Genomic DNA, 15,508 nt, shown 5'->3' on the forward strand with positions numbered 1-15,508 from the left:
ATTTGTGCTTCAAGACGATCCTGCCTCTGAAGTCTGGAGACAATTTCCTTTGACTTCACGCACGGTTTGTTCTCTGACGTGCACTGTCCACTGTGGGACCTCATATAGACAGATGCGTATCGTTCCAAATCCCCAAACAGCTGAATTCATCACAGATGGATTCCAGTTAAGCTGTATAAACACATCAATAATGATCAGTGGAAACAGGAGGCACCTGAGCTCAATTTGGAGCTTCATGGCAAAGCTGTAAATACTTGTACATGCGATTTGTCAGTTTATTTTCATTATATTAGAAAACATTAACAAAACATGAACCAAACAAGACATATTCACATTGTCATTATGGGATTTTCTGTGTATAATTCTGAGAGAAAAAGAATTGAATCAATTTTGGAATTAGATAAGAACATAACGACAGGTGGAAAAAGTGAAGCACTGTGAATTCTTTTCAGAAGCAGTGTACAGTATATGATAGTGTATATGAAGAGATTTTATTGACATCCGCATAAAATTAGCTTGTTACAAATGAAGGAAAAACTATCGCCTTTTATACTTGATGATTAACATATGAAAGATGGTGTAGCTCAAGAGACTCAATCATGTTTTGTGATCACCTGCAACATAATAAAAAATCAGAGCAGCTGGATCCAACATGTAGCTCATTAAAAAGATTTTTCCGTTTCCAACACTGCATTTCAAATTTCCCTGCTTTTTTACCAACATTATGTCAATTAAGAAATAAAAACAACCTAAAAAAGATCATGCATTATTATCAATAAAAGAGAAAAGAATATTGTTATATCTTCTCATTTCATCGATATGTGAACTCATCAGTCCTCACACAGACACTCTGTTAGATTTTCTTGTGTGTTTTGTTCACATGCGAGATGCAAAAATTAAGTCTATTTACAGCCCCAATTCCAAAAAAATCTACTATCTCTGTTACCTGCACATAAAGACAGAATGCAGCAATTTTCAAATCCCATAAATTTATATTTGATTCCCAATAAGAAATACCCAGCAACTCAGACTCAAAAAATGAGACCATTTTATGGAAAAAAACAGCTTCGCTGTAAATTTGATTCCGAACCCAGCATGTTAGAACAGGTGCAGCTGAAGTAATTGGCACAAATCAAGAACAACTGAGGGACCTCTTGTCAACTCACTTGAATTGGCCACAGGCGAGTAACATGGATGCGTATTGAAGGAGATTTTCAGAGAAGCGTGGCCTCCCAGATGCTGAGATTTTTTTAGTCAGCCACAAATTATCTAAAAATTAAAGACTATACAAAAACCTGCCATCAAATCCTCAAGAGATTCTGGAAGTCAAAAGACGGTCAAAACTTAATTTTTAAAATTTTATTTGAGCCTTTATTTAACCATCTCTTTTTCAAATGAAGCCTGGCCAAGACAGAAAATGTTGAAGGATGATGTTTTGACAGATGTTTGAGGATCCTCGAGGCTTCCAGCAACACTGATGTTAAAGCAGAAATGATTCCCTGCTGCACCTAACCATGTGGGCTCTTCCAGAATCACGGTCTGGGCACAGATGTTACCATGCAATCCAGAAATGCTGGTTAAAAATGATTTAACAAAGAAGACGGTATTTGTGAAAACAATCAAGACAAGTTCTGAGAACTGAAGAAGTGTTTTGAGGTCTGATGAATCTTTGTTTCAGTTTTTTTTCCACATTTAACACACTACACCAACTTTATGGGAACTGAAAATCTAAATTGTGTTATTGTTGTTGCTTACTTATTGTTCTTTCAGTCGTTGCTTTGGTAGCTGTACTATATACATACCCACTCACGTGTCAGCTCTGCCGAAATGATGTGAAGTGCGTGGGCTGCTTTTCTCCCATCTAGCAGATCAAATGTTTCGCACCTTTATTGAAAACGTTTGCGTCTTTGTGATGTGTTTTATCTGCCTCCACCTCTCCTTTACTGGTCTTACACAGCGACAATAATGCGTTTTCATTGAATTATTTATTTTGTTTTGTGGTCTTTACATGTCGATTTAGAACTATTTGTCAGTGTCTGTTTTGTTTTCTGTGATCCAAAACAGCTTTTCCATAACACTGTGCATATCACAAATATAAATGACGAGCAAAATGTGGATTTTTATATGAAGGTGCCATTAAAAAAAGTGCAACTTTGTAACTTATTTCAGCGATATTAAGATGCTATTGTTTGATAATTACATAATTACAACTGAAGTTGAAGGAATGTGACAATACTACATTAAATGACGGTGCTTCTATCTTCTATCAAATAAATATAACTAATGTAATCATGGTTAATACTCTGCATCTTTAAACAAGGACACTCAGATTATTAATGACTATTTAAGCCATAGAGTTATTACATTTAACATGCAAGAAATGACATGAAATCACATCAAATCAAACCAAACAGTGAAAAAATGTGTTCCTTATAGTTTCCACGTATCATTCACATAGTGGTGAATTGACTGCTGCAACAAATGAAAGCAGTTTTCAGCAGATGTGCACTGCCCTCTTGTGTTTTAACTGTAAAATACACAAAACAGGCACAGTCTGACCTTTACCATGCAAGTAGTGTAAAATAATAACTTTAATGTAATACACCGATCACTATTGCTGTGTTTACTTTCATTATTAATATTGATACAAACATGATTATTATTACTGTTTTCCTGACACTTTAAGTTCTTTCACACTCTCTACTTGAGAGTATCAACCAGTGTTCAAAAAAATGATGTTAGAGGCCACAATTGTCACTAAAACGCAAGAAAATTTCTTATTAAACGCGATTGTTTCTGTTCTCTTTCACATGGTGCCACTCTCATGTCTCTAAGACGAGCAGCTTTCTGTTAAATCCAGTGGACTGCCATTCATTTTGAGTTGACAATATTTGAGAGACAACCAAACAGGAACGGTCTTTCTGACCTCCTCGCTTTAATAGATCATCACAGAGATGTGAAAAATCCATAGTGCTTTATCTGCAGCTTCGATCTAATACTATCAGCTGAGATATTTTTTCAAATTGATCGTTTGTCTGTTTGTTTCTGAAGAATGAGTCATTATTACAGCACAATATACCACTGAGTTTCAAACTGCTGTCCATGGCAACCACTGACCCTGACCTGCAATCCTCTGATTACATGTGATGAAAAGCTGTTGAAAGGGGGGGAAAAAAAAAAGCTGTTGAAAGATACATGCACACACACATGCACGGAGGCATTTCTTCAAGTCCTTCTGGAGCAACACACAGTGAAGCAGAAATATACATTTACAATAAGAAAACCCAAGCAATGATCAAAAAGGTTGTGCTGTGTTCAGCTTGTGCATGTCTTTTATAAATGGTCAAAGGGGAAATGCATTCATAAAGGATCCCTTCACAAGGTGAGAAGTGTAATTGCTCGATGACCATTAAGTCTAAATATTGTCACTGACTTCCTGTCTCAAGTGGCTGATTGGTCAAAGCATGTCTGATTGGTGAAAAAAAGTCAATGTGTAAAAAAAAAAGCATTCACTTTTATAAAAGAAAACTGTGTTGACAGGCAGAAATCAAACATACTTTGTGCTCAGGTTTGTCATCAAATTGTGTCGTCAATCAACCGGACAAATTTGTGAATTTGCAAAATAGTGGGGAAAAAAAAAGAAAACCTTCCAGGCTGATTTTCTGTGTTCATCCGTGTTAAAATATTGGAAGCAGTTCAGTCAATTTCTTTCCAGCATGAAATGCTATTTTTTGCAGGAACTGCATTTAATTACAATTTAATTGAAAAGTAATACATGTTAAGACGGACCAATTCTGCTACATCAAAAAAAAAAAAAAAAAAGCCATTTTGAATTTTGTTGCCCATTTAGAGAAAAAAATTCGGGAGATGAACAAGAGACTGTTGACAAGACAAACTGTTTCCTGTATACTGAACAAATCCTATTTCTTTGGATAAAAACTCACTGCAAAAAAACAAAGACAACTTTGACACAATAGTAATGACAATATGTTGCGCAACTTAGAATCCTGTCAGTTCTGCTGTGAGTAATGTTTTTGGTTGAATGCTGTACTGATCAGTCACACACACACACACATACGCACGCGCGCGCGCGCACACACACACACACACGCACACACAGGATGTGGGTGTTTCTCATATGATACTTGGAAGTATTGAACTTTTGAAACACAGAAACCACAGTAGAACGGTTAAAATAATAAGTTTCACACCACAAGAAAAAGAAAGAAAATACCAAAACAGAGAAGAAAAGAGTTTCTTTTTCTTCGGTTTGGCTTTTACTTCCTTTTAGCCTTTCAGGTAGTCTCACAAATCCATTTTACTTCTGTTACTTACTAAGCCATGGAGTAGCTGTCCGTATCTGCTTCACATGTTCATAATCCTGCATATGTCTGTTTATATAGATACATTTAAATTAGTGCTGTCAGTTTGAATCAAATTAATCAAGACTGATTAATGGAAGGCTGGCAATAATCGATTCTTTCAAATTGTAATTATCGCAGAATGAGGGTTACATTCAGCAAGTGGCTTAAAGAGAATAATTAAGAGAGAAAACTTATTTTTTACTGTCATTGGGTCATTGTTTTTTATTCATCCCTGTGCAATCTGGGTGAATTATGAGGATTAGATTCTTTGTTTTAAGCTTGAAAATGTTAAAATTGGCCTTCTGCGGCCGCCTGTATTTTGGATTATTCAATGCCAAAAGAGAACTGGGCAGCTCAAATTTAAAATATTGGATGGTTGGAAGTCCACATTTGTGAGTGTTTCCTGATGTGAAACTGCTCCATTTTAGTTAAAAGATTCAGATAAAGCCATTTTGTACATTAAATTTGTGATTTTTGCTTATTGATTTCATGTTCTCAAGCCATGCGATTAATCTTGGATTAATTGTGTTCGGATTAATTTTGGTCAGTTGACGTCACTAATTTAATTGCATGTGCCATGGTTTGTGAGCTGTGATATTATCAGGAATCTGTTGAAAAAGCTTGAAACTTGAATTTCTAATTAAACTGTGCAGAAGGACATGATGTTCTATGTTTTGATGGTGTGAGGGATGGAAGGATAAACTGGCTGATGCAGAAAGAAAACAGCACAAATGCACTACAGTTATTCAGTTATTATAACTCTGGCTGGCAGATGTTCCCCTGCTGCTCCACTGCTCTTGTTATTTTCCACTTTTTGACACTGCCTGTATTGCTTTGATCCACTCTTTTCTTTCTTCGGCTGTTGCGGCTTGAAGGAAGTAGTGAGTCTCATCTGAGGTGATGATCTCAAAGAGGTTTCCATCGATGTCATGTTTTTTGGCTGAAACATGAAAAAAGATGAGGAATATTAGGCGAATGGCATAGATTTTGCTGAGGGGGAAGCAGATAACAGTAAAGATATGAAATAAATTTTTAAGCCGTGGTGTCTTGGTAAGAACTGTGATCACCTTCAGGCACAAACTCCACAGCTGTGACCACAGCCCCACGGAGGTGGACCGAGCCCAGAGGGTCGTCTTCCTGGCAACGCAACAGGTCACAAAAAGGGAGAACATTTAGAAATAGAAGAAAACAATCGTGGACATTTTGTTTTAGTTTCATCGTGTCAGTTTAGCTACCTTCGTAGGATCATAATAATGAATATAAGCAGGGTCGTCACGCAGTATGAACTTTCGGACCTTCCAGTTTTTTCTCCGATGGCCCTGTGGAAACAAGTGATTAAGCTGAGTCGGGTTTATTAACATCTGTAAACTAGCCTTAAATACCAGATCTTGTTATGAATCAGTCTCGATTCTTCAATGTCTCGGTCTCATCTTGGTCTTGAAATACTCTCGTCTTGTTACTTCTTATTCCAAGCTCTTTTGTTGAATGGTGTTTTTGGTCAATGTGCACAGTCTTTAACAGTGTGTACAACTATATGATGGATATGCATAGAAAATAGTACAAAAGAACCCAAATTCCCTGTGCCCAGGGCTGCAAAGCAAATAGACAAAGTAATCCACACTACAGTAAGGGAAAAATCAGAAAAAGTAAGCAGTGCTGGGGCACACTGTATGACCGCAGTTTGTCTGAATGATCAAATGGGGGTTGCCAAACATTCAAAAATGTGTCAACGGAGCCACAAAGTGTGTATATGATCTTTTCAAGTTTCCTAAAATGAAGAGCATCTCAGATCCAAGCCTCATGAGCCGAGAGGCGGACTGACTACCGATGAAGTAGGAGTCGCCTTCTAGCCAGCGATGTTAAGTTTAATTTTAAGATGGGCCACAGTAGGAGGTACAACCTCAAAGAGAGCTGTTAATGCTATAGGATGTGGGTACTCTGCTTCACCTGTTTGACTAAATAGCCCTGCTTTACGATGTTCCCTCTGAACTCCTCCTTCAGAAGCACGTCTTCGTCACTGGAGTAACCTTCACAGAAGAAACCGCTGTCTGCCTGCAAACACAGCCAGGCAGACATGCAAGCACACAGTTATAAATAACTATCAGTGGCTACTGACCTTAAAAATAATGTCTCTCTCACTTTCAGTGTCTTGCAAGATAAAGATAAAAGTTCTGAAGAAGAACTTGTTGCAAGCTGAACTTACAAAGTAGTAAAGAGCTTTGGTGTCATCTAAGAAGACCGACTGCTCTGGACTCTCAGCTCCCTCTTTGGACATGTCACCTGCAGGCTGAAGGAAGCCCTCATTAAGAAGTCCTGTCGCTAACAAGAGAGCCTCAGGTCTATTCCTTGCTTTCGCCTTTGAAATCAACCACTCCACCACTGTTGCACCTGTGTGGATAAAAAGAAAGAGAGAGAGAGATGTAGAGAAAGCAGGGACATTGTTGGGAGGTTAAAGAACAGCCCCTTTCTTCTGAAACATCAATAAAACCCAGGATTGCCGTACCGGTGAAGCAGTGGTTGAAGACTCGATTTTCCTGTTCCAGTTTTAACTCCTTCACTCCGTCGTCCTGGTCTTTCATCAGCACGTACAGCTCACTGAGAACAATGTAGGCATTGTCAGTGCATCTATGTCACAAGCACAAGCCTACCTGAAAATCAATGAAAACAAACTGCACATCACATTAAAATTGATTCCCACGCTAATCGCATTTCTTTTGTTGTTGGTATTTTTTTCTTTTATAATAACAGCAGCAGCTCTGCAGGACGTACTTGAGGTTGACTTTTTCAGGAAGGCGGATGGAGCGTCTCGTGGACCGCCGTGCGAACTTCTTCCCCCCTCGCAGACAGTCGATGGCTCTTTTGATGTCCTTGACCCAAGCCTCTCTCTCCTCCACGTGTGAAGCTTGGAAGAAGTGATCCTGCTTCTTCTCCGTGGTGATCTTGAACACCAGCTGAACAGAACACGCTCAGTCAGGAAAAGTGGCTTCAGCGCTCAAGATTAGAATGTAGATTTAGTGTTGGAGGGAAACGTAATCGTCATCTGCTCCTCTTATTGATTCACCAATCATTACCTTCTGTTGCCCTACACTCTTCAATCTGTGAAAACCAGTGATTGCACAACTCAATTCTTCAAGCACCGAACCCGATTCATTTTTGACCCACTTGATGCTTTTCTTACCATCCTCTTGCTGAAATCCTGACAAGGGCTGACGAGCGCTGCTCCCTTTAGCGGGATCATTCCTTTTGGGGAGCGGTCTGTTTTCTTTTTATAGAACTCCAACCCGTCGTCTGACAGCACCGCCCACACTGCACTCCAGGAGTTCAGCACGGTACCCTGAGGATTGTTAAGACAAGTGACAACAGCGTGCCAAAAAAATCTGAAGGCACATTGGCAGAGAATGTATTTATCTGCCTGCTACAATTCACCCCCAAACCCTAAAATAATCACCAGCAATAACACTATTCCAGTGATGACTCTTTTAAACCGTATTATTCTGGAGAGGTGCGGTACCAGAGCTGTTCACAGCTGACTAAACCTGCAGATCCATTCACTTATAGAGAAAACACAGAGAAAGGCGACCAAGACTTGAATCAGTAATTTTGGAGGCTACGGTGTTGCAGCAATGTGCAGCTCTGGTGCAAGTGCTAAAATGAAAACATAACATCTGTAATTGTTTGTAATTCGTTATTGTCTTAAATCCATATTTTGCTCGAAGCTGAACAAAGGTGTTCTGAGATGTTGTCAAATGTTGAGGCTCATGTTTTTTGGGAAAAGATGGGTAAATCTCTGTCCTACTTTATTTCTGACAGTCAATACCTCTTTTAAAGTTACACATTTCCACAATGTTTGTCAAAATGCTCTTTGTCTTCTTTGTAATCTGTTTTTTAAATTTCCAAATAACACATACTACAGGGAAATCTAATACATTCTGGAATGTTATATTGCTGATAAAATGTGTTTAGAAATTCTGTGTACCCCATCCTATTATATGCACATTTTGCACATATTCAACTCGACATTTCTGAACAGGGTTGTAATGTCAAGACATGATTCATTTAAAAGCTCCTTTCTCTTTGTGTTTCACTTCCTATTGAAGGACTTTACTGGCAAAAAGTGAAAGATGAACACGGTTAAAAAAAGAAAAAAAGTGGTGGGTTTGTCCAATTTATGCCACCTAAAATGTAGAAATGAATCTAATCGCGGTCATGCATCTGCTGATGAGAAGTTCAGTAAATCCCTTTCTTGAAACATTTGAATCTACAAACGTTCACTTCCCCCTTATTTGGTTTTGGTGTGACCCGTGGAAGTCTGAAGTGGTCTTGTCCTTTCGCTCTGTTCGAAAGCAGAAGTTCCAATTGTGAAACTTGCTTACAAATGAAATCCGTTTCAAACAAGTTTATCTGCACGAACACTTTCCCAAATTGTACTGAAACAGCTGAGTGAATAACTGTGCTCAGTCACGCCAAGTCATTTTACAGTAACCCACAATGATATGTTGACGTTATCAGTGGCTGCGTTCACAACAGCTGTGGCCATGTGGGACAGAGAAACACACAACAGCTCGGAAAAATATCAACACACACACACACACACACAGAAAATTGAGGACAGTTAGAAGGGAGTATATTATGGAGTAATCTCTAACATTATTTCTAATCACAAATCTTATAAACAGGAAATGCATCCTTCACCTTTGAAAGAATAAATATAATTCCGGCAAAGAAAGAATAGGATGAACCAGGAGTGAAATGTATTTGTTGCGCTTTTTAAGACCACAGCGGGTGCAATGGTTAGTGGTTCATCTTAGATGAGTATTTATAATAGCCTGTTTGTCATTCGTAAGTTATCAACCATTGTCAGTCCAAAAGAAGACTGATCAGAGAAGATGGAGTTGCTGCCGTGCAGTTATAACACAAAGCGAATGCCTTTAAATTAGCGGTGAAAATGTGCCTTTGATGTAGGGTTAACCTTCACCAAACCCTTGAGGTGTGAAAATTCTGAAGAAAATATGTTTTCACACTTGCTTTAAAGGAGCTACAAGCGTGGGCATAGAAACTTAAAGCGTGAAACAGTTTCTCACTCTCCTGTTTTGAAAAGAATATCAATATTTGCACATACAATTATTACTCACATTTTGTTTATTTCTGAATAGTTTTAAGTCGAGTCTGTCATCTGTCACTACTGAAAACACTTTTGTCAGTTGGATCAGCCTGCAGGTACCATGCTGTCCCCACTCTGAAGAGGGAACTTGACTTTGTGTTGCGCCTTGCAGAACAGAAGTGCGCCGTCACATATTCTATAGTAACTTTCAAGTGGCGTGAACATCTGTTCCTCTTGGCTCCTGTTTAATGTGGAGCAATACCACTTCTGTTATTCCTGTTCGTTCAGTGCATTGTCTTGTTAAAAAGCTTAAATAAACTAAATAAAGAAGATGCCTGAATGATTAACATCTAGTTGGTGGCTACCACATATCCCATGATATCAGAGGTGTTGTACTTGTCGGAAAGTTCTTACAGCTTCATTTAAATGTCTTGATTTGTGTTTTTCTTACCTTTTTCACCAAGTACCCCTCTCTGATCTCTTGTGGCTCCATTGTTCTATTGTTCTCTTGTTTCAGATGCTGCTGTCCTCTCACTTTTATCTTGGCTGTCAAACACACACACACACACACACACACACACACACACTCTCTCTCTCTCTCTCTCTTTCTCTCTGCCTTCATGCCTCTGTGCATTACTGTTAAAACCACAGGCACACAGACTCACAAGCAGGAAGTTGTGCTGTTCATGTGTGTGACTGATGATTGGTCACCCAGGTTCCTCAAACGGGTGGTTATTATTAGTTTCAGCTGATACTTGGCTCGTGTGTTGAACTTGAAGAGAAGGCCTGTCTGGTTGAAGCGATTACTTCAGAGCAGCTTGTCTCAAACAGCATAGATCAGAGGTCATTAAGCTGCCATCACTGGAGCGCCAGAGATCACAGATCTTCCATACGCATTTCGTTTTGTGACAATAAAATTTTATCTCAGAAGTTTATGTCAATCTGTTCCTCTTTTCCGTTTGATGAAAACAGCTGTGGAGTTGTTTCTCTTCTTGCTCTCGCTGTTTGCTTAAACATCAGCATTTTGTTTTTGTTCTCTATCGTACTTCCATCCATCCAACCACTTCCTTTGGGCTGCAGGGCCGAACACCGCAGCGCAAACACAGAGAAAGAGTTGACTTTGCCGAGACGAAGCCCATGGAGAACATGAAAATCACAAAGAAAGAAAGAACCTGCCTGGATTCAAACGCTTAAAATTTCCACCGTGTGTTGAGACGGGACGGCTAACTACTGCCACAGTTCTGTCTTGTAAGACCAGTCGGCACTGATGTGTTATTGTCACTTCTCATGGATGTCATTTATACATTAAAACCTCCTTCAAGAATAAATAAACAAATACTTTAATAACGACCAATGATTTCCAGCGAACTTCAGCTCTACTGAGTGAACCAGTCACCAGAGTGACCCACACAGTGCTGAGAAATCAGCTGAGGTGTTCAACTGCATGACGAGCATACAGGAATTCACACAGACATTGTGGCAAGTGACTAATTGATCTTATTCTTAGTAAGCAGTCCAGTCTTTGAGTAAGAAGAAGAAACTTGTAGCTGTAATCAAGTATTTATTACCAGTATACTACACTGAGTGTTTGATAGCTGATGCTTAAGTTCTGACAGATCAGGAGAATGATGGATGATATATCGCTTCAGGACATCCCACACAACATTTTGTAATAATCTGACACCAAGATGAGTCCGAAGTGCATCACGAGCAGATGTCCTGAATTAGATGTTAGCAGAGCTATTAATGGAAGATTAGACTTCCCGTATTTTCCCCAATTGCTTAATGCTGCAGAGGTGTACTGGTTGTACTGGAGTGGGCAGCTAACTGCATGTTTCTTAGTTTTTTAAAAGCTGTGGTCATAATTACGGCAATATAGACATGACAGCCTTTTCTATATACTGCATAATACATTGCATCGTCTCTCTCGTCACTGGGCCTCGGCTGCTATCAGAGTTGACTGGCTTCTTATCAAAATGTGTCATTGCATGTACTTTCCCCAAACTGTTGTCGTCTCAGAGCATGAAAGGAAGTCTTCCTATCTGTGATGTCAAGTCTCTTCATTATGGTTACCCTGCTGCATGCAGCACTCAGTGGCATCAGTCAGGATGCCACGCGGAAACAGGCGGGGATGAAACACAAGCTGCTCCCTGACAGATTGAAAAGGAGAGACTCTGAGCTATTCTGGAGAATCGAGACAAGTCAACACCCATATTAACAACTGCAAGTATACCTTGCCATTCTACTCTGCTTCATTTAATTCTGTTCTGTGGAAGGCTTAAGAACACAGTATTCTTCTGTGCACTTGTATAAAACACTTTAAGAGTGAATTTACATACAGTTAAAATCTGAATACCAAAAAAAGCAACTTTACAAATACTGAGTGGCATTATTCTCTAATAATTACAAAGACAGTTATGTCTAATGCTTTTTCATATAAACAGATTGTTTTTAAAGAATATATATCTGTTCTATTTTTGATGTCATGTATAACGATAACATCTCTTGGCAACATAAAGGGAAATAACTTATTTTTGTAATATCCTAAGTTTGCCTCTAGAGGGCAGCATAGCTGTTTGTCTAATAGGAAATAAGCTGTGTGTGAATCCTGAAGTTTTTTCCACTTTAAAACCTAGAATTTATTATTTATCTGATCAACATGGAAATAGTCTCAACACATCTCTCAAATTTGTTTCACATTTTTATATAAGATACATTTAGATACACATTTAGATAGATAGATAGATAGATAGATAGATAGATAGATTCGATTCGTGTTTTCAGTTGTTTAACTTTACTTTTGATATTTGTTGTTGTCGGAATTATATTAGGTTTTTTAACTGTTCTAAATTAATTTTTGTCTTGTTTCTTATAGTTTCACATCTCCTTTGCTATTTCATCTATTTTTTTGTTTATATTTTTTGGGCTGGAAAGCCTGTCATCTTGATTCACTTGATCCTCTTTCATTCAAGTGATATTTCTTAGTACCTTTAATAAATGTTTCTCACCTTTTTACTTTTGTCTGACTGTATTTTGTCTTCGCTTGTTTTGATTTACTAACTTCTCGATTGTCTTTGAGGCACTCGAAAAGAAAAATGCTACACAAATAAAGTTTGGCTGATTGATAGAGCATCCAAAACTCAATATCTGACTATGAGAACAAAGGACTTAAGCATTCAAACAAATCTTGATCTGATGAAGAGTCGCTTTCTGGTGACGATCTCTATGTGACCGTGGCATTTATCAAACGGAGCAAAGGCCATACTGTTGTCTTCCCACACTGATTCATGTCTTCCGGTTGCCTATGAATAAACATCAGGAGGGCTGGGGCTCATGAGTCCAGTGATGAATCTCGGGGCAGTGAGTTCTATTAGCTGTCAACACGAAAGTCACATCTGGTGATTGAAAAAAGTGGACTCAGATTGTCCCATGATCATTTTATTGAGATAGCCAAGAGACACACGTGACGAGTGTTTTACCAAGCATTTGTAGTCTTTCGCAATCACAATCACTTCTCAGAGATTTCAGAGCAAAGCAATGCACTTACCCCAGGCTTCTTTTGAGCCGTGTTAGAATGCGACATCAACAGTGCAAACGCACAAACAAATGTGTGCAGGGTGTTGTACTTTAACCCAGGGAATCGGAAGAAAAACAAATCTAGTGTCAAGACGAGACACGTAAGGCACTGTAAGCATGATGAAACTGAAGAAACCGGATACCACAGGTGTCCGGTTTCTTCAGAACCTTTGTTGCATCTCAAACACACACACGCAGTCTTATTCAGGAGAAATGTGAAAAAAAAAAAAACGTTATTTTTTTCTTCAAACTTTGGAGCGAAACAGTTTAAATTTTCTTCAAACCACAAAGTTTGGATTCATTTTGCATTTGCAATAAAAATCCACATGTTACTTCAGACTGGCAGGTTTATTGCTAACAGAAAAGACGTGCTGTTTTGAAAGGGGGAGCTGGATAGTTGCTTTACAGTATGTGTGTTCAGGAGTCAGCTGCAATGACAGCAGTGAGAATATTCATTAAATAACGACCATCAGCTATGTGTGGTTCGCTCAGGGTATGTTTGCCTTACATTTCCACTGATTGACACCGAACTCGGTGACAATTACCCCAGCAGTCCCCCCACTGTTATTGACAAAACCACAAAGCTGTAACACCTTGAGTATCCCTGGATATTGATGGACACGTCCGTCTAATCTCTATTTCTCTGATGTTCTGATGACTTGGAATGAGATAAAATGAATTGTCACAACTTTCCTCTGTGCTGCAATCGATGAGAAATAGGATGGTGTTGCTGTCAGTGCGTTGCTGTGTAAACCTGCTGGTTTCAGCTCATATCTGCGCACATTTATCTTTATAAAATATAGAAGAGTGTTTATTTATATCCCAACTGGTACAGTATTGAGCATCAATATAGCTCAGACATGTCTTTGAACTCCAGAAATCTGAAATCTGAGGAAATCAACCCTGGAACACAAACCTGACATCATTCCTATTTATTTTGCTTCATTTCATCTTATTTTCATCAATTCATTGAGTGATTACGATTTATCAGATTGCTCAGCTTCATTTGAAGTTTTGATCCAGTTTTTATTTCCACTTTTTATCCCATCTTCTAATATTTATAATCTGTTATTTGCAATCTTCAGGGATTTTCTCACTGTGAAGCAAAAGTGGTGACCACTGCCCCGACCATGGCCTCATATATGGGTAAATAAACAACAAGCAAACAGAAAAGTGACTGTGGGAACATCAGCTTTAGATGATCATTAATTGTCATGAATATAAGTAATTCTCAAAAAGCAGTGGTTAATTAGTCCTACATTGACAAACTACATCATCATGTTAAATGAACCACACTGATCAGTAATTATTATTAATAAGCATTTAACAGCAATTAAGCCACAGTGAAATCACTCACAATGTATGTTGTTTTCCTCAACCCTGACACATCTCTGTATTTACTTCACTGAACTTCTTGATGCATAACTACATTTCTCTCTAAATGTTATATTTCACGTGGTGCTACTGCCACATTTACTTCATCGGCCTGTGATGATTCACGAGCGGCAGGACGAGATATGATCTGTGTTGCTCCGCTTCCATTTCTTCTTTTCTCTTCCCTCATATTGAACACAGCAATAAATACTGCATGTGTTGTTCTTTCGACTGCCCCACCCTTTGCCATAGCTCTTGTTTTGCTGTCCAGGGATTGAGACATCTTCATCCCAGTCCTCTGTACCTCACAAGCACCATCAATAATTCTGCTAAAGAGTGCACTGAGCTGAAAATGGGAGGTGGAGGTGGATGGAAAGGGGGGGGGGGGGGGGGGGGGGGGGGGGGGGGGGGGCAGTTGATGGCTTTTCCATGGCACACTCAATCTCTCTACCTCCTTCCATTCCCGTCGTGCTCCTACACTTCCTAACATGACCTTCTGCGGTGTTGTTTATCATTTTGTGCTGTGTGGACACCAAGAACACACAGAGGCGCGCTGCCTTTAGGCCTGTAATAAACTGAGAGCGGGGACTTGGAGCAGCCGGCCGATTTGCCTCTTATCAGCCTGCCGGAGCAGCCGAAGTAGGCCCTCCAGAGAGCTTTTATTTGTCTGCTACTCTGCAACATCCCATGAGCTGTGGCCATTATTAATGAGGGAAAACAGTTGCCAGGAAGAAAGGAAGACTCGAATTAGCCTGTGCTTAAAAAACTCAACTTTAACAACTTGAAAATAATATTACACTGAGGACGTTTACGAAGACGCATCAAATTGTACCAGCTGCCATATGAAATATCAAGACCAACAGATTATCGCATATAAAATGCAGCCCTGTTCATTTTCACTTTATTTGTAGTTGAATGGTTTGAAAATCTGTCATAGAATCACACAAACTAAAGTCTGTTAGTCATCCGTGAGCATCTGCGTCATTCCACTGATCCATGTCTGTATTTTCAAACCTTGATCCTTTTACTGAGGATGAGAAAGATATTTTCATGCAAAATGTGTAAAAAAAAAAAAAAAATTCCTTTAGGCAAA

At 39.0% G+C, this 15,508-nt stretch overlaps 1 protein-coding gene across 1 annotated transcript; it reads right to left on the reverse strand.

The window, feature by feature from the left end:
• Positions 1 to 406: 406 nt before the first annotated feature.
• Positions 407 to 10,067, reverse strand: plek (pleckstrin). The gene is made up of 9 exons (XM_030107315.1): positions 9,917 to 10,067; positions 7,543 to 7,698; positions 7,134 to 7,315; positions 6,868 to 6,959; positions 6,568 to 6,752; positions 6,312 to 6,416; positions 5,600 to 5,683; positions 5,432 to 5,501; positions 407 to 5,304 (listed from the first exon to the last, which is right to left on the reverse strand). The coding sequence occupies exons 1-9, from the start codon at positions 9,956 to 9,958 to the stop codon at positions 5,165 to 5,167; spliced, it is 1,056 nt and encodes a 351-aa protein (XP_029963175.1). The 5' UTR covers positions 9,959 to 10,067; the 3' UTR covers positions 407 to 5,164.
• Between the last annotated feature and the right edge of the window lie 5,441 nt (positions 10,068 to 15,508).

The sequence above is a fragment of the Salarias fasciatus genome, chromosome 13, assembly GCF_902148845.1.
Source record: "Salarias fasciatus chromosome 13, fSalaFa1.1, whole genome shotgun sequence".
Lineage (NCBI taxonomy): Eukaryota > Metazoa > Chordata > Actinopteri > Blenniiformes > Blenniidae > Salarias > Salarias fasciatus.